The sequence below is a fragment of the Opisthocomus hoazin genome, chromosome 1 (assembly GCF_030867145.1).
Source record: "Opisthocomus hoazin isolate bOpiHoa1 chromosome 1, bOpiHoa1.hap1, whole genome shotgun sequence".
NCBI classification, from domain to species: domain Eukaryota; kingdom Metazoa; phylum Chordata; class Aves; order Opisthocomiformes; family Opisthocomidae; genus Opisthocomus; species Opisthocomus hoazin.
In genome coordinates, this window is record NC_134414.1 from 15,601,047 (window position 1) to 15,620,899 (window position 19,853).

General features: G+C 47.7%; 1 protein-coding gene across 3 annotated transcripts in view; it reads right to left on the minus strand.

The window, feature by feature from the left end:
• Positions 1-19,853, minus strand: part of MTMR2 (myotubularin related protein 2) — a 68,093-nt gene that overhangs the window by 2,137 nt on the left and 46,103 nt on the right. For all 3 annotated transcript variants that reach the window (XM_075417681.1, XM_075417690.1, XM_075417698.1), the window contains 9 exons: positions 19,409-19,510; positions 18,625-18,708; positions 9,498-9,647; positions 8,499-8,687; positions 7,355-7,540; positions 6,288-6,494; positions 4,627-4,719; positions 2,915-3,028; positions 772-948 (listed from right to left, as the gene is read on the minus strand). In XM_075417681.1, coding sequence (XP_075273796.1) covers positions 772-948; positions 2,915-3,028; positions 4,627-4,719; positions 6,288-6,494; positions 7,355-7,540; positions 8,499-8,687; positions 9,498-9,647; positions 18,625-18,708; positions 19,409-19,510 — 1,302 coding nt within the window. The remainder of the gene's footprint in view (positions 1-771; positions 949-2,914; positions 3,029-4,626; positions 4,720-6,287; positions 6,495-7,354; positions 7,541-8,498; positions 8,688-9,497; positions 9,648-18,624; positions 18,709-19,408; positions 19,511-19,853) is intronic.

Genomic DNA, 19,853 nt, shown 5'->3' on the forward strand with positions numbered 1-19,853 from the left:
TTTTTATCCAACGCATGTAGTGTAATGGCGGGTAAACAAAACTGTGTGCATTTGGAAAGGTGACAACTACAGAACGGTAATCTCTGCTGTTTCTGGGGGCACTGGCCTTGACACCTCAGCCTGGATGTAATTTCAGGGCTTGGGGGGGAACCCAATACATATTTATCTAACTATTTTCACATAGTGCTGACTGTTAAACAGATCATACTGGAAAGCCTTTGCTGGGTTCCTGTAGCTAACGCCCCAGATGTGCAGACCCTGCTCGCTGCAGCTGGACACTGAGGCTGTCCCCAGGGATTCTGTCCCTCCGCAGTAGGAAGTGGTTTCAGCACCCAGCCGTCCCGGGCACCGGCCCTGCGCACGCCGGCTTCCCGCTGTCGGCGGCCTCGGGCAGCCAAAGCATGCAGCAGGCTGCTGGTGCCTCGAACTGCTCAGATCTAGAATCCCACATCCAAAGAAGCCTTAGGCTTTTAGGCTCTCTTGTAAAGAAGAGACAATTCAGATGATTTTCCCCATAGTCTAAGTGAGAAATTTTGCAGACTGACGAGCATCTTCAGCTCCTGCAGATCTCTCGCTCCAGCTAAGCACCCACACCAGCCACCTGTAGGTGCTGCTCCTCCGTTCAAATTCAGGATTTTGTTTTCAGATTTAAGCAGTGGCAGCGTAAGTTTGTACATTACTACTTGCGCTTCCAAGGACCTGCGCTCCAAAACACCAGAACTAGCAGCAGCAGGGAGGGAAATGAAGGCAGGACGCTCGGAGGAGCCATACCTGAGGTTTCATCCTGGGGTTCCAGCGGATGTAGTAGCCGACCCACAGCTCGAGGTGCCGCATGCTGGCCACGGGGTACAGCACGTGGTGGGAGTAGCTCACGTACAAGGGGTTAGTGAAGTCTTCCAGCTGGCTGTTGATGTAAGACCAAAGCGACACGGTCTTTTTTGGAAGGCTCTGCAAGGGAAGGGGGTGGAGGAGGCTTTATTTCCCATACGAATCCCAGCATTTATCTACAAAGTCTATATAACAGCACATACGTATGCCTGTCATTAATACAGAGCTGGCTGCTGTCTTGTAGCTTAAAAAAAACCCCAAACTCCGTTCTTTTGATGTGGTTATTGCAATCCAAGCACATGGATGCAGGCAGGCACACACGCACCCTGGGATGGAAACGTCCTCTCTTACCCACCCAGCTGCCACCACAGACCAGAAATCCCCACCGGCAGCAAGGGGACAACTGACCTGTCAACTCTCAATGCTTTAGTTAAACTTCACCTCCTCAGAGTGCTCCTGGAGGACTTGCTGGAATGTTTAATTGGGGGGAGGAAGGAAAGAAAACATTTGACTTAGCCCTGATCTAGTGGAATAATTAGGCCCGTGAATAGTCCCAGTGAGACCAGCGTTGAAGTGCTTTCTAGATTAAGTACTTCACTAGGCTGAGGCCTTAAAAAAACCCCCCAAAATCCCACAAAGAGCACACAGGTTGCCCCTGTACTTGGCACTGGTGAGGCCGCACCTGGAGCACTGTGTTCAGTTTTGGGCCCCTCACTACAAGAAGGACATTGAGGTGCAGGAGCGTGCCCAGAGAAGAGCAGTGAGGCTGGTGAGGGGTCTGGAGAACAAGTCTTATGAGGAGCATCTGAGGGAGCTGGGTCTGTTTAGTCTGGAGAAGAGGAGGCTGAGGGGAGACCTTATTGCTCTCTACAGCTACCTGAAAGGAGGTTATAGTGAGGCAGGTGTTGGTCTCTTCTCCCAGGTAACTAGCGATAGGACGAGAGGCAATGGCCTCAAGTGGCATCAGGGGAGGTTTAGATTGGCTATTAGGAAAAATTTCTTTACTGAGAGAGTGGTCAGGCATTGGAACAGGCTGCCCAGGGAGGTGGTGGAGTCACCATCCCTGGAGGTGTTTGAAAAATGTGTAGATCTGGCACTTCAGGACATGGTTTAGCAGGCATGGTGGTGTTGGGCGGATGGTTGGACTTGATGATCTTAGAGGTCTCTTCCAACCTATGATTCTATGGTTCTCTTCTCTGGAAATTACCATTCTGCAATCACTGTGGAGTCTAGAGAAACAGGGTCGCTGACTTCACTACAGCACAATGCTATCACTTATGTATCACAGGAATTTATTTTTTAACTGATGTGCTGTCAAATATAATCACATCAGGTCCCCGCAGCACTGTCCTCAATGTATGTCTGTGACATTTGGCTGCAACCTTTCGGTGACAAAATGCTTCATCTGTAGGTGGGTGAGACAGAACGACTGTCGCTGCTTTTCCTGCCGACTCCAGACGGGGTCTGAGTAGGGCAGTCTTTGAATGGTCTGAATGCACGCGGCTCTACGCTCCTCCCCGGCAGAAACCTCGGCCAGACTGCACGGCAGAGCTGGCTGGTGGCAGGACCGTGCCACTTCTCTGTCCCTGTGCCAGCAGCTCTGGCCTCACCCGGAAAAACACAAGCATGCATGTTGCAACCAGTTACTTGCTGTACGCTGCGTGTGCAGAATGACAATACACACTTGGTAGTTAAAATCAACCTAACTGCAAGGAAAAAGGAGGGCAAAAAGGTACCAGTTTCCAAAGAGGAGGTTACATAAAACTGGAGTTCAAAGAAAAACTGCATTTCCAACTACTGGTGAGACACCAGGAGCTACTCAGCCCCCGGTGAGCCGCTGAAAGCCGTGCTGACAGCAGTGGGACTGTGGGAAACGGTGTTGCTCTGACACGTAAGGTCTCCGACAGGCAGCACTCTGCAGAAAGAGGAAAATACCCCATGTCCCAGCTCCTAGGAAGAGGGCTTGGTGTCACCCAGACCTGCATCCACCACTATCTTTGAGCGCAGAAACAACTTCTCCTGCATTGCCTGGCCAGCTGAAGCAACCACAGCACCATGCCTGCCCCTTGGACGGCGGCTGCCTTACCTCCTTCACTCTCTGCTGCTCGCTGCTGCACAGGAAGGTCCCAAACAAACAGCTGTAGAGGTGATCCAGGATGGTTATCAGGAAGTACTCGTTGAACTCAAATGCTGTAGGAAACTTCAGACAGAACCAGAAAATTAGGCTGGGATTTCAGAACGGGAATCGCAAATAAACTTTCTCCCGCTCTGTGGTCTGGGTAAGGAGTTGGCCTCTCTTCTCGATTTCTAAAACAGGGTCTGTCCCTGTTCCCTGCCTGGCTGGATATTCAGGATCATATTTGTTCTGTCCAGGAGCAAGAGTTTCTCTCTTGGAACGCTGCTTTACGTGTGCAAAGAGGAATTCTGAGCAAAAGCCAGAGGTCTGAAAGGTTTGACTGCTCTGTTTACAGATGCTCGATGCTGCTTCAAGTTGAAGCTTACTCTGTTACGCCCGCCCCTCACGACAGACCACGCAACAGGACTGTGAACAAAAGGCTCAAGCACATGTGAAACAATGCACAAAAAGAAACGGAATTTTCCTGGGGCCAAACAGAAATCAGGTGTGTGTGCGACACAGCGCTTCCCGGGGGCACGGCAGGGAGGCCTCACGCAGCCCGGGTCGGCGGCAGGAGCAGGGGCTGTGCTTGCTGCTGACGTGCCACGCAGAACCGGTCAGACCCCCGATGGGGAGAGCGGAAGCTCCACACAGGGTCAGTAAGCATGCATAGAGTGAACTGCAACAGACGTGCTGGAGCGATGGAGAGGGAGGAGGCCTTCCTCCCTCACAAACCACCCTTCTCTTCCCAGGCTGACCTGGCTGGAATGCCGTGACCTCACCAGCGGGTCTGGATGCCTGCTTCTAGGAGCAATCCGAGGATGGCGTGATGAAAGGGACTTCTGATGATGGTAAAAGCCTCCCTCCCTCTCTGCGTGGATACGGTACAGCTTCACACACAGTGGCATCCTTCTTTTCCATTTCAGCTGTTTTAATCCACGATGAGTCTAGTTTTTGCAGTGAACTGCCTGACCATGGCTGACATTTGCCAAGTGATGCAGGTTTTGTCACAGCAGACACAAAAAAACCTTCCAGGTGCCACAAACCTGGGGAAGAACCTCGCAACCACAGGGGATCTCTCCTGACCTGTGCCTCTGCCGTGCCTGGTCTGAAGCGAGGAACTCAGCCCTGTACACCGCGTATGAATCAGCAGCAGTGAGCCTGCCTTCAGAAGAAGTTAAAACGGAGCAAACGCACGTCTTGCTGCAGGTTTGGTGACGGGATCAGCTCGAGCAGAGGCAACAGCGGTCTCTCAGAACCCACCGCGCTAGAGTCTTCTGTTAGCGGCTCAATCACTCACACTTCCGAAGGGACAGCGGGGTACTGAGGATGGCTGGGGTGTCTGCTCCTGCCCATGGGAAGTGCGAGGCAGCTGTCCCCTCTTTCGGGGTGAGGCAAACTTCTTCTCACAAGCTCGCGTTTATTACAGCAGCGTGTAGGTAAGCAGCACCCACTAACTAGCTAATCTGATGCAAGCCGACATCGTGGCCTTCCTGTGCACTTGTGCATGCAGGCTCTTTGCTAAACAGACTCCCCGGAAACTTGCTGCCAGAGTCAAGGCAAGAGCAGAAGCCCAGGAAGGGAAGCCTGTGAAGGTCGGCTTGGAAATTACTTCCATGGCCAGACACTGCCACATTGTGGTACAGTGGCTGTGTGGACACGTGTGACCCCCAGCAATTTACCTGTCTTGTCATTTGCCAGACGCAGTCGATGAACTGGAGGAAGACAGGAGAGCGATCTGCATCTGCATGATTCTTATCTCCATGGCCAACCCTCTGAAAAAGAGCAAAGAACATAAGTCACACGGGGGCTTCACGGGGAAACCACTGGGGTTTCCTCTCGGTCACCCAAGCCATTGCCAACAGCTTTCAGTAGGTTCAAATGAGTCCTGATTGTGCTTTGTCCATAACAGTGGGCAAAGGAGTAAAGGACAGCTACTCCCTTTGTCTTTGAAGTGAAATTTCTTTATGGGGATATTTTCATGCTAAATTAGAACAAGAGTTGTTTGAGTAGAGGCTCCAGATGCTATGCTGGCACTGATTTCAGTTAACAGCTAAAGTTCAGAAGGAGAAAAATGAGAATGCTTTTTGCTTCAGTTGCAGCTGTCGTCCTGGCTACTGCAGTAGTACAGCGCGCTGGATCTAAACACTACCTACAGGCACGGCGCGCGGCGATAACCGTCACACAACACCTCGCCGCTTCCAAGCGCTGTACAAACACTAACCCAGCCCATCTCCGGCCACCTCAAGAGGCAGTGAGGAAAGGAGCCCCAGAAGGAGGCCTCCAGCCCCAACCACGCTGTGCAGCCTCGGGTAAGACATGTGAGGTCTGATTCCTGGTAACTAGTATAGTACAGTGCTGCTTATATATTACCCAGGAGCCCTAAGTACCATGCAAAGACAGAACAAGAATATAGAAGTAACAGAGATCTCTACCTCTTCTCTAATTCTGTCCTCCCCTCACCAAAGGAAATCAGAATCATTATCTTCTCTTTATAGACAGGGAAGCTAAAATACTTGTCGTTCAAACACCAGGTAACAGTTTTGCTGCAGCAGAACCACAGTTGCTTAGCGCCTCAGTTTCCTCACCTTCCTCAGAGCATTTAACCAGGCAACCCACAGTCACACGTGCTGTAAACCGACCTTGTTCTAGCCCTTGGCAAAATTAAACGGCCACGAGCAAAACACAACAGGAACAAAGACTGAAAGGCTCTCTCCATTCCCATCAGTGCAAACCGTAACAAAGTGCTGTGCCACAGGCCCACAAGCTGCCTCTCTGCCGACTCCAGGGACACAACCACCCGCTACCCTTGGTCCAGACTCAAACTGCTCATCTTTAACCTGAACAATTAAAAGCCTCCCCAAAAAGAAAATGTGCCTGAAGAAAATGTGAGGTCAAGGCCATAACCAAATTCCCCACCCTCTTCAATACCAAGGCATTTGTTAGATGATGGTGTCCAAGCAGTTTCAGAAAGGCCTGAAGTGGAAAGAAAAAAAATAAAAATGGAAAGACAAAAAGTACCCCAGTGGTCTCTGCCAACTCCCAGCAGAAATGCCCATCCTGAACCCAAAGCACAGCGTTAGTTTACGCCTAAGCATGGGAACACGACATATCAGTCAGGCACCTGAGAGACTTCATACCACCTGTTCCGTGTACCTAAGCAAGACTGTCTCCATGGAGGTTAAGAGATGACGGGAATTACAGGCAGAAAAAAATAGCAGCAGCATTCACCTTTCTTCTACAAGCTCAGCTGGGAGACTTCTCACAGGAAAGGCTAAACTGCTTTGAAATCCTTCTGGGTGGACAATAACTTTCTGCTCAGTGCCTGCCAAGGGCGACTCACCAGCTGAAATCTGTGGCCAAAGCTCAGCCACTCCTTCTCCACTAGCACTTCAAAGCCCCTGATAGTGCGGTAGTAGCCATCTAACATGAGCAGGGAGAGAGAGGTGAGCTGGGCTGTCCGGTCCCAGCCATCACTGCAGTGTACAACCACAGACGTCTTCCCCGACTCCACTTTGTCAGCAATCCGAAGGGCTCCAGCGAGAATGAGCTAGGACAAGGAAAAAAAAAAAAAGTTACAAAATCTCTTTGGAACAGAAACTATAAATGAAAAATGGCTAGTGACAACACAGGACAAACCAAGGGCTCCATCTGCCTCAAGGAGAATGGTAAATCAGTTCCCACTACTTTACAGCTAGGACAGCAAACTGGTGAACGCATCTTTTGTTCCAGCAAGATGACAACACATCTGAACTGCAGCACAGGCACAGCTCTGCAAGAGCCCTGCATTAAGCTCAGTCCTTGGACAGACCGGGATTTAAACGCAGGAGCATTCTGTGTCTGAACACAAACACAAAATGGCCATCACCTTGCAACTGCTCCTTTCTGCATTAGCAGGTAGACAATGCAAGCTGAACATTTTTAGGTAAGAAAGAGCTTCATTTGAAAACCAACATTTGTAGAAGCTGAAGCATTTTGCCCCACTCATTCCAGTTCTGCTTGGATTCCTGAAAGGCTGATGGGGCACGAACTCCCAGCATCTGCTGGTCTGGACCAGGCAGTAACGCCAGGATGCCAAAGCTGCCCAAGTCAAGAGCGTGGAAGCTCTGGGGCTTCTACGCTGGAACCAGGGCTTTCACAGTCACTCATTACCCAGGAACACCACTTCCAAAACACCATCCCCCAGTATTTCAGACCCCTCTCCTGCCCCTCTTCCCATCTCCTCAAAATTCCCCATTCCAAGAAACTGGTTTTAGTTGGTTTTGAACTGAAAACAAATCATTAAGTCTTTAAATTTCCCATGAATTGAAAATCCAGCACTGGAGTTACTTCTGGATGCACTTCCCAGTGAACAGACTGGTATGGGCTTGTGGTTACCCAGCCACATCCAGTGGGTACAGCCATGCATACCTTGATATGCTCTAGCCAGTGAGTTGACTCTAAATTCGACAGCCAGTGAGTCTCCTCGATATTGGGATACACAATTTCTTTCAGTTTTCGCAGTGATTCTCTCATAACATGAATATTGTGAATGTCCAGGAACACTAATTCTGCATTCTGATAGGCATCCTCACTCTCATAGCCCCCTCCTTTAGCCTGAAGAACAAAACCCACATAAAAATTGTTAAGCAACAACATGTTTTATATTTTATCCCAATCGTTAGTCCTGAGCAAATATCAGCTGACAAAATACGACAGCGACTGTGCTATCTAAAGCAGGCAGAAAACACTGGATTTGTCTTACAATTGGGAACAAACATCTACACACACACGCACTTTGCATCTCTTTCCTGCAATACTAATGAATGCTATAATTTTTGCCAAAGAATAACACATTACAAGCCGCCTTTTTCTCTATAATTATCATTTATCCCCATTCAAGCTGCAAGCTCATTAGAGTCACTGTTCAGTCATTTACAAATTTACCGTACTATTATAGAGGAGTAAACCCCACACATTAACTGCCTTTCCTAAGTAGCGGGAAAGACAGATTACAAAAACAAACAAAAAAAGAGATAAAAAACCTCAGCTTTAGTGCATCACAGCAGTTCTACCATTAAAACAGGACTTAGAGTGATGCAATGAGACATAACAGCAGGACGAACACAGAAACTTTCCCAGACATTAAAGATCCCCATCTTATAAGTTGAAATTAAGAGATCATAACGCCTGATTTAAAGAAATGCCGCATAAGCCCTGCTCCCGTCAGGGTTAACAGCGACAGAGTTCTGGCGCTGTCAGAGGATGCAGTCTTTCAGCCACGTGAAGTGGAAAATGGTGATACACAAGATGCAGGGTGCTAGAGTCTGACCTCAGTACTACTTTGATTTCTCCCTTTCCAATCTGATTTCAAGTTGTGGATTAATCCAAACAGACCTTTCATAGTCACACTGATACCTGCTGACACCAGTGCAGGTGTAAAAGTCTGTCTAGAGAATCAGATCATTGCATATGAATCTCTTCACAGTAGAAAAGGAATAATTTGAAACGGTGATGGGAAATGTGCTCTGAATGGTTACGTTCCCAGCTCCTAACAGAGGAAAAACCACCTGACCTTATTGGCTACAGCATTCACACTAGGCCTTGCATCAAATATGAAGATTTTATGGGACTGAGCATTAGAATCCATGATGGCTTGAAGGTACTTCTCATCTTCCTTGCTTCGTTTGCCACTGACTCCCACCATTGGCTGACTACAGCGAGTAATCGTTGCTTGACTTTCCGGGTGAATCCATGACAATACCTTCAGAAACAAACGAGAAAGAAATGACGGAAAAATGGGATTCATTAAACCAGTGAAGTGTTTTACCTGTCATCGCGTGTGCTGGGACCTGCTGGTTCCAGAAGGCTGGGTTCTGTTAAATCATGATTGAATGGAAGACAGAACTCTGCCGTCCTTACTCACTCATTCCGATGGCATTCCCAAAGTTTGAACAAACAAGAGGTGACTGAATAGGTTTAAGTCTGACTTCTAAATATGATGCAGACTGTTTTCTCACTGTTGTGTGAGTCATAAACACACTTTCTCACCCTGCAGTCATTGGGCTGTGTCTTACTCTATGTTACACCGCGTAAAAGTTAAGCACTTCAGGAACAGATCTGATTTTCTATAGGCTTGAGAAGTAAACCAGTACATTTTCAGTTAGCGCTCACATAATTGTAACAATGTGTTTTGTCTTAATTTCATTTAATAAGCACGTTCATCAAGGATATCACTAAGTATTCCTCTATCCTGAATGTCGGAGTAGGCCAGATAATTGTAAACAACCAATTAGGGCTGCTTTGCATTTCCCAGGAACTGAACTGAGATCCGGTTTGGATTGTGCCAGTTTATCGTATCTTCCCATTTTGGTTTAGTCTACATCTCTTTCACAACAGTAGTTCCAGCAGATAATGTTGCTTTCTAACTCCTCAAACATGTTGCTGTCACTTTTACTGTCCACTGACCATTTTTTTTGCTCTCTGGAATCCACTCAGCCTGATCTTGCTATTATTTATGGCCCGAAGGTATGCGACACCACCACATCAGAGCGGCTTCTTTTGTCACACTCACTGGTATGCGTCCTCTTGATCTGAAAGATGCTACTCTCTTTAATTCTTCATCAGGAATGCTTACGGGCACAGCTAGAATAGCAGGGTATGTATCACACAGCTCGTAGCGCTCATTAATCTTGGTCAACCTCCAGCTTTCATTGGGAATTCCCTAAAGAGGAAACAACAGCAGGTTAGCAAGTGAGTTGCTCTGAGACCTCAGCACAGCCAAATCCCCAGACCTGAAATTCAAGGCAACTTTTGTTAATGAAGGACATTCATAGTTGGAGCCTGGAACTTCATTATCTTGGTAACCTGCATTTCGCGCCTCTTCCCGAAGAGGTAGATGTTTTGCTCTGGTCAATGAAGAACAGGAAAACTAGATCACTGCGGGCAGGCTCACCTACGCCAAAGGAATTGCGGAGGCTACAGATGTGGCAACAGAGGTGATCCCCCCGAGAGCACCTTTAACATAGCTCCTGGTCTCGTCATGGAGCTTACAGGAGAGCCAGGAGCAGGACAGAAAGGGTGACCGACTCCTCACTCCTCTCTTGGCACTGAGCTCAAACGTGGCGTGTGGAAACTGGGGATGGAAAGTGGAGTTACCAGACAGGATGGATGGGAAGGCAGAAGGGAGAACAGACAGTAAAACAGCCCCCCAAAAATCAATCTGTTTCAGTCCTTGTTCAGTGTTTGTGGCACAGCTGTGCAATCCCCTAAAACCACCAGAAACCTAATAATTGTCTGTGTCTGGCTGCGAGACTGTAAGTGGTCTGGACAGCGATGTGCAACTCCCATGGACCTCTCAGACCAAGCTCTCTGGTTGTCCTGCTCTGACTTGGGCTGGGAGAGCAGGGGATCTACACAGGCACATCACCGAACTCGGCGTGCCCTGAGGGGGAAGCAACAGAACAGCTTCCCAGATGACAACCTCCAGGGAACACCCCAAGCACAACGGGGATGGTCCTGACAACCTGCAGACTTCGTCTGGCTGATGCTGGGAGTTTACAGACCAAACGGTGCGGTCGCTACCAGCAGAGCTTGAAACAGACACATGCTGCAGTAGGGGTGAGCACGGACACAAAGCATCTCTGTGGGCAAGACAGATCCCTACAGTTCCTATACGCAGCAAACACGGCCAGACCGCTAAGCACAGAGTCTGATTTAGAGGAACATCAGCTCTTCAAACAATACAGGCTTCTGTTCCAATAACAGAACTTCATTTTACAGAGGGTGGTGGGACACCGATTACTACACTGCCGTCGCAGCTCCCACAGGAAATAAATGACAAATCTAACACAAGTCAGACAAGCTGTGGTAATTATGGCTGACCCACACAGACTGCAGCCGGTTCCTGGTCAGAGCACTGAGTCACGCTGTCAGAACAGGCCATGCTTAGAAGTCTGAGGAGAGGACAGACCTTCTGCCTAATACCGGTCACACCCTGCTTGTGAACCACCCTGGTCCTGGGGTGCTCACCGAGAAGGACATGTTACTACAAGGAATCAGCAGAGCTGCCAGGATCATAAGTACCCCACAAGCCTAAAGCAAAGCTATTTTTGGCACTGCCTGAAGCCCAAAATGTGGCAGAAACAGGCATCAAACAGCGTGTATACAGTCCAAGCTTACTGATGGGTAAAACACGCTCAGAGGTCTACAGACTGCATGCAGCAAGGAGGGAATCTCCTGGGTCTGCCAGCTCTGCTGTCAAACGGGAATCGGAGGGCTCTTGCTCTTAGCTGACCATCAGCTGTGATCAAACTGGTTACTATCCAGAAGTGAACTAAAGGAAAATGACTAAACTGTTCTCAGTCCTGTCCTAGTAAGTACATGACTGGGCTGCAATGGATCCATCCGCAATGCTTGGGAATTTCATCTCCCCCAGATCCGAATTAGAGCTACGCTGTCAGCACACTCTTGGCAAGTAAAATGGGAGCTGACAAGCAGCTACATCGAATAAACACTCCTTTTCATTCTACCCTTCAACTCTAGGGAGTTTCTAGTTCCTTCATCCTGGAGAAACTAGCTGCCCATGGTTGGGATGGGTGTACTCTCTGCTGGATAAAGAACTGGCTGAATGGCCAAGCCCAGAGAGTGGTGGTGAATGGAGGTAAATCCAGCTGGCGGCCGGTCACGAGTGGTGTCCCCAAGGGCTCAATTTTGGGTCCGATCTTGTTTAACACCTTTATCAATGATCTGGATGAGGGGATTGAGTGCTCCCTCAGTAAGTTTGCAGATGACACCAAGCTGGGTGGCAGTGTTGATTTGCTTGAGGGTAGGAAGGCTCTGCAGAGGGATCTGGACAGACTGGATTGATGGGCCAAGGCCAACTGTATGAGTTTCAACAAGGCCAAATGCTGGGTCCTGCCCTTCGGTCACAACAACCCTATGCAACGCTACAGGCTTGGGGAGGAGTGGCTGGAGAGCTGCCTGGTGGAAATAGACCTTGGGGTGTTGGTCGACAGCCGGCTGAACATGAGCCAGCAGTGTGCCCAGGTGGCCAAGAAGGCCAAGGGCATCCTGGCTTGGATCAGGAATCGTGTGGCCAGCAGGAGTAGGGAGGTGATCGTGTGCCTGTACTCGGCACTGGTGAGGCCGCTCCTGGAGTACCGTGTGTCAGTTTTGGGCCCCTCACTACAAGAAGGACATTGAGGTGCAGGAGCGTGTCCAGAGAAGGGCAACGAGGCTGGTGAGGGGTCTGGAGAACAAGTCTTATGACGAGTGGCTGAGGGAGCTGGGGCTGTTTAGTCTGGAGAAGAGGAGGCTGAGGGGAGACCTTATTGTTCTCTCCAACTACCTGAAAGGAGGTTATAGTGAGGCAGGTGTTGGTCTCTGCTCCCAGGTAACTAGTGATAGGACGAGAGGCAATGGCCTCAAGTGGCATCAGGGGAGGTTTAGATTGGCTATTAGGAAAAATTTCTTTACTGAGAGAGCGGTCAGGCATTGGAACAGACTGCCCAGGGAGGTGGTGGAGTCACCATCTCTGGAGGTGTTTAAAAAGCGTGTAGATGTGGCACTTCAGGACATGGTTTAGTAGGCATGGTGGTGTTGGGTGGATGGTTGGACTTGATGATCTTAGAGGTCTTCTCCAACCTATGATTCTACCAGTGCTCACTGAGAAGGATCAAGCAGTCACTGGTACTGTAAAGAATCATCATAGAATCACAGAATGATTTGGGTTGGAAGGGACCTTTAAAGGCCATCTAGCCCAACCCCCCTGCAATGAGCAGGGACATCTCCAACTAGACCAGGTTGCTCAGAGCCCCGTCCAACCTGGCCTTGAATGTTTCCAGGGAAGGGGCATCTACCACCTCTCTGGGCAGCCTGTGCCAGTGCCTCACCACCCTCATGGTAAAAAAATTCTGCCTTATATCCAGTTTAAATCTACCCTCCCCTAGTTTCAAATCATTACTCCTTGTCCTGTTCATCAGGCCTTGCTAAAAAAAAACAGCTTCAGCACACTCGGCTCAGTCCAGAACCAACACCTCCAAAGCTCTTTCAGCTGCCACCCTGACAAGTTTGAATGAAATCTGTCCTCTGTCATAGCCCAGACCAGGCAAATCCATGACAATCCCTCAAAGAAAGAAAAGACGCTGCATGTCAGAGTTCAAGTTTCCTTTGAATCACAAGGAATGTCTGCGTTCCCCTGGCACAGGAGCCTTGCATCCCAGCACCACCCAAAGAGGGCTTTGCATTCGCACTGTGACTTTCTCTAAGGACTCAAAGCAAGTAGACACAAGCAAAGTAGGCTAGAAGAGGAGATGAATTTTCATCTTCCCAGGACACTTGCCATGATGTGGTGTAGCTTGTGCATTTATTCATGCCCCTTCAGATTTGTGCTTTCTCCAGCTGGAATCAATAGAAAAAGCTAAACATGATATAAAGCACATCGGTATTTCCTCATATAAGATGCATTTCACTACTTTCTGGAAAGCTGTAAGCACCCAAAAGCCTGCTATCAAACCAACCCAAACTGCTGCAGATGTAACCCAGGAAGCCTCTGCCGGCTCCGGACTGGGTCAGGAGCCGCCTGCCCAGGCAGCTGCCGGAGGAACCCAGGCGTGCCTTGCTAACTGCAGGGTGGTCCAGAAGCTGCTAGGGAGCATGGCTGCTGGGCATCCACTTTAGGGACCAGCGCACACTGCCCTGACTGAAGCACAAGGTCTGCCTTCTCCAGGTGAACTAATGCTGCTAGCAGATCCTGATTTCAGCAGGATTTGTGTTCAGTTGCTGCCAGAGGACAAAGTCAGGAAGGCAACATGGCCATATGTATCGTCATAAATTAAATGTGCCCATGACCACTCTCACTGAGACCAGCCGGCACGGTGCACCTCACCTTTGTACTATTAAACTCTTTTATCCTCAACATGCGGCAGTTTGTCCAAACCGCCTACTGGTGATCCTCGGCCTGCGCCAGCCTCCGAGCTGTGCCCAGGTCTGGGCGCAGGCGAGCTGGCCTTGCAGCCCTCTCTCCCCTCTGCTCCACGAGGAACCAACCGCCTCTTCAGGCCCCAGCTCTGATGTGGCCCAGCTGCACAACCGTGGCTCAGACCACCAAGGACACTGCCAAGTCATGCGGAAGAGCTGTGTGAAAATCTATAGAAAGACAAAAAATGTAAAACTACAGAGAGAGGAAGAGGATCGTTGAGATGGGGATTGCTGGTAGCTCAGGGTTTCAAGGGAAAACAACATCGTGAAATGGTATAAAATCCAAAAGGAGAAACTGCGAGTCTAGTAGGCAGGGTGAGGGCCAACAGCTGGCTCATCTGCGTAGCAGTGCTGACATCATTGGTGGAAGACAGCAGCAACAACCCAACCGAGGGAGGTGCAGAGGCTGATCCTTCTCCTCTCACTAGTGCCCGCCCGGCCAGGAAAGTCTCTTCAGATGCCTCCTCTGAGGTGGTGAGTACTAATGCTCAGCCTAGTAGCTAGCTAAGTCCCTGCTATCTTTCCTGTGTGTTAGCGAGTAAATAACTGCTTTATACTTTCAATATATTATACATCCTGTTGGCAGAGTGTCTTTGTGCACGGCTAAAAATGCTCAACCACACTCACTCCTATGAGGGACATAACAGCCTGGGCTGAAGCTATGCCTGGAACTTGCCATGAAGGTGCCCCAGTGCTTGGGGACACTCCTTGCAACTGTATCACCCAACCATAAAGACACAGCCTTTGTGTCATCTCAACACACAAAGCAGACTTGGTTTCCCTCTGGACAGTCATTCACGCCTTACGTTAATGACCTGTGCTCAGCTATTACTTGACCTACACACATTGTAGCAGATGGAGTTTCTTCATTCACAGGGAAAAACTGCTGAAGACACACCAGCATGTCACTGAAACCACCACCTTGCAGCACATGTTTAAGCTTAAGCACACGAGGATCTTTCAATGACAGGAAAAAAAATAATATCCTTGCTGGAATTACGCAGAGTCACATCTCTCTACGGGATCCAGTAGACCAATTCTGAGCTTAGCCCCACAGGTACACCCGGAGCTGCAGCCAGCAAGGCAGGGAGGGTCCCAGTTTACACAGCAGCCATGCCCACCTCGCACTGGGTTTGAGCTGTGACATACTGAGAGGCTGAGCACACAGCTCAGCTGCACCCCTACACTGGCTCAGGGTACAGCTGCCGGAGCCAAGCTGGGCCCTCTGCCACACACTCAGCCCAGGTCATGCCCACTTCGCACGAGAGCTCTGATCTGTTTTGCAGTCGAGACATACCTAGCGTAAGCAGGACCTCAGTTAAACCATGGGACATTTAACAGTCCAGTTCTCATTTTACTCCCCTGAGTTACTCCCAGCAACCCTCTGCAGGATGCTGTTCTCGCGCTCTACCGTTCCCACTCTGCTTGTATACTAATACTGTGCACTTCTTTTATCCTCAAAACAGGTCAGCTCCTCTTCTGCAGTATTAATTTCTATATGTTTTCTCTGAAAGCAGCAACCACAGCCCTGTACTGCAGCTCCCTGATATATATGACCAGAGCATAGGATTAGACGAGCACGACTTCTGTAAGGAAACATCACACATTTCCAGCTTCACAACCCCTGTAATACTTTCCAAACGCTCCCCACCTTGTTAAGGAAAATGAAAGCTTTAAGTTACTGCAAAGGCATCTCAAGGCCTTTTGCTTTCAAATGAGTCTTAGTCACTTTGCAATTCTGTTTTATACTCTGCCAGCCCGCGTGTAATAAAAATCAGGGAGCAATTTCAGTTTCAAGTTTCATTTGCCACATGTGATTCCATTTACTGACTAAATCCCAAACCTCTCTGAGTTCCTTTTGTTCTCTACAGGTTGTTTATTACTCCCCATAGTTTTACACAATCATGGATTTTTAATAAGTTACGTATTTCCATCTTTCCCAAGAATGCTAACAGAGAAGTCAGGGGTTTACTGAATATCTTTCCTAATTGCTACAATCTCTATCATATCAACACACTTATATTAATCTGAAAAAAATTAAATAAATCATACCACATGCAAACTTGCCACGTCTACCAGAGTAAACATAGATCCTACCATGGATCCTACTCTACAAGTCTTTTCTGGATGCCTGGTAGCTGACTTCTACTTTCGCTCTGCTCCTCTCTGTGTCCCTCCTCCCACTAACGCCTGGCCGTACTGCTGGGCTGCTTACGCCCTAGGTCAACTCTTTCCCAAGAGTTTTAAAACGAATTCTAAAAGGTCCTGCAGACAGCACATATGCCCTGCTTTTCTATTTCTGATCACAATTCATACAGTCAGAGACAGGTAATCCCGTTATCTGATCTGGTGATGCCAGTTTTGCTTCACTGTTAATGAATCCCTGCTGCCATTTCACGACATAATCCTGATTTACTGTAGTATTTGTTATTGCTTTGACAGAACCTGCCTGGATTAAGAAAAAAGGCTAAGACATTCACACAGATAAACTGAACATCCATAGTTATAAACACCAAAATTAAATAAACAGAGTGAAATACCTAAGAGTTTTGGAGGGGACGTAAAGCTTCACGCTGCAGGGCCTAAATCAACTCTAACGAAAGGGATGAAATTCTCCTCCTGGCCAGACCACAACATAAATGTCTACGGCAGCACTGTTTGCCCCTTCTTCAGCAGCTGGTGCTGGTCACTTCTGGAGATAAACTACTGCAACAGATGGATTGCGTGATCTCGAAAGGGAATGACTGTGGCCCATCATGGATAAAATTCAGATGGGTCGTGGCTGCAAAAAATCCTGGTTGGGATTCATTTTTGCAGTTAGAAATGTAAGCAAATGACTGGGGGCTTTGGCACACAGACATCAGTACGGTTTCTTGATACAAAAGAAGTCAGGATAAGTTCTTCCTGTCCACTCAGAAACGATACAAAAGCCGGTCACAACACAAGAAGTATGTGCCGCAGCAATGTCGCAATCCTGACATGCTTTACACACTGCCTCATGTGATGTGACCAGAAACAAAGCCACCACCGCCCACGGTCCCATTTTCTTTACAGAAAGGCCAGGAAGAGCTGCAAATCACATGCATGTAAATATACGTATCCTTTCACTGTGTAACTAAGCCCCAGCCAAATTTAAGGTACAGCCAATCACAATATAAAAACTAATATAGACAGAAAAGCTCGTACTCTAAAAACAGACATGCCAGGATTAAGAAATTGAAGTAATTCACCTTGACATTCTCAAGGGTCACCCTTCCTTCTTTCCAGGTATTGTAAGAATGTCTTTTGTACTTCATCTGCTTTAACCGAAGCTTGGCTAAGTGAACGCTGTGCTTTTCAACGGAGATTATTTTGATAGCACAGGTATTCTTTGGTCTTTACTCCAAAGTTGTCAGTCCTGTTACGAAGCCTCTTTCCCATACAGCTTGGGCTGCAGATCCTTCTTTATAAACAGAACTTTCCTTAAAATAACTACCAAGAAAGAGGTAACTTCCAAACAAAGCAATAATCGCTGCATTATCTGGTCTTACTAGTCAAAGCGGACCTCAGATACAGTGTGTATCATCGATTGCAAACGACTGGAGATTGTCTCTCCCAGGATTTCAGATTATGGTATCTCCTTGCAAAACATACACTTTTTTGCAATGCAGACAGTGGAGGTAAGATATATCTCACTTTCAATTAGCAGCCTAGAAACCAGCCATCTATCATAGGCAGCTATTTTAGGAGGGAACAAATCACCCCCAACAGTGAAGCTCGCTCTCCCCATCTGTTAATGACAGGCCTAGATAACCAATTTACAAGACATGCCCAGCTTTCAGAAGATTAAGCTAGGAAAATTAATCCCTTCCTTAGGTTTTGGATGTGAGGAATCAGATGAACAACTAGGTTAGGACAGACGTCTTGTTTTGGTTTGCTTTATGGGAACGACTCAAATAATTAAATTACATGGCTGTAAACTTCTTAATTTTACAAAGGAAAATTGATTTTATCGTGGCAGATCTGATGAGACAAGAGTTTACTGCGTCCAGGTCAAAACTGTCATCGAGTTGTGCTGTTTCCTCAACTTGAAAATTTTATGATAAGAGTGATTTCATTATAAAACCCCAAATTCTCCCATCTTTTCCCCCAGAGTGCACCACTCAACGTTTTATTGCAGTATTCACCATCATGAACACCTTTGACCAGTCTACTCTGGACACACTACAGCTGTCTGTTCCAAGCTATGGTTAACCACAACACTCTCTAGGTTGATCCCTACACTGATTCCCCAAGAAAATGAAGGCTTTCTACACTTAATTTTTTTTGTCCTTCCACGTTCCTCTTTGAGATACCTTACAGAAAACCGGAAAGAATTAAAACTGGATACAAGCAAGAGCTGAGGTGTGAAACTCAACGATGGGATGTCTGTACCTGCAAAACACATCCTCCGTTCCTCACTGCCAGCAGTGGCTGATGACTAAGCCAGAGAAATAGTTTTTTCTTCCAAAGCCTAAAGTCAGCTCTCTGCAGCCTGAGTAATCGCCCTCCGTGGATGCTACTATATCTAAAGCTGTACTGCTGTCATCAGTCGCTGCAGTGTGGAGAACAATGTCCTAACCCGGCCTGCACGACACCCGTCAGCAGGATCATTCTCCATTCCATGCGACCTGTAATTACATTGCTGCACGGAGCCTCGCTTCTGACGAGTAAAGAGGAACAGCACATGGCACAACACCCACCTGTCTTCTGTACTCCCAAGTGGGGTCATACACCTTCCATCCATTTTCTGGGAAAATCTCTTTGTACTCAAATGCAAAAAGTGGCTGAAAGAAAGAAAATTTACTGTTAAGAGCCTAGTCAGAGCCTATTTCCAGGATGTTTGATATCTCAAATAATAACTCATGACTCGTCTTTCTTTTTTTCCCACTGCACTACTTTTCTTTTAGGGCCTTGTGAAAAATATTAGCATGCTCGCTGTAGCAGGTAATTAGTAAAACAATGTACTTTCTTCTATACCCCAATCTTGCTTGTCTGTCACCTAGTACTGCACAGCAAGAGAGAGTTGATAATTAAAGACAGAAACAGAAGATTTCTTGGGCAAGCATGCTCTGACATACTCAGAACTAGATCCTTTCAGCCAGTATTTGAGGCAGCAACTGCAGTGTCGCAACACGACAGAGCAGATGAACTGCGTTCCAGCTCTGAGGCAGTGCAGCCACCATTAGCTGTAAACCTCTGATGGATGTCACTGTGCTGTGAATGTTTTCCCTCTGTTGCGAGGATGTATCAGTAAGTCATTCTCCATGCCTGAAGGAATCCAGCCCTATGGTAGCAGACTTTTCTTGTTTTCTATACAATCTAAACTCCTACAGAATTAATTCTAAAACAGATTTAAAACCCAGCACTTCTCCTCCTTCAACAAAACGCACATCACGTGAACATTGTACCAAGCAGATGGGACTGAACAGAACAGCTTACTGCTGCTCTATGCCTCTTGGTACAAACCAAAAAGAAAATACCTACCAGATTATTTGAAACTGGGAAAGCATATTTCATTAGGTTCTCAAATATGGATCGTCTAGTTCTCCCTTCAGGCTTATGAGCAAATCGCAAGTTTCGAATATCCTAGGAAAAAAAAGAGGGAAATCAAATTGTAGATTTGTGAACCACTTCCAAATGCAAAGAAAATCCAAAAGCCAGCATTCAAAATAGGGTCACATCACGACGCTCTTTCTACTACTGATATAATATCGTACTGTGAACACTGTTGTACTGCAACTCTGGGCTTGGTTCAGTGGTCTTCTGCAGCCTCCAGCAACGCCTGCTACAACTGCAGAGGAGCAGATGGAGCACACAGATGCATCTGGTCGCAGCGTCTTGCCTTCAGGTGAAGCTCTCTACCTGCTCAAAGTCTAGGGGAGAGCCTCGCTCAAGGACAAGCTATTGCTGATCGGCAGGACTTTGTGAG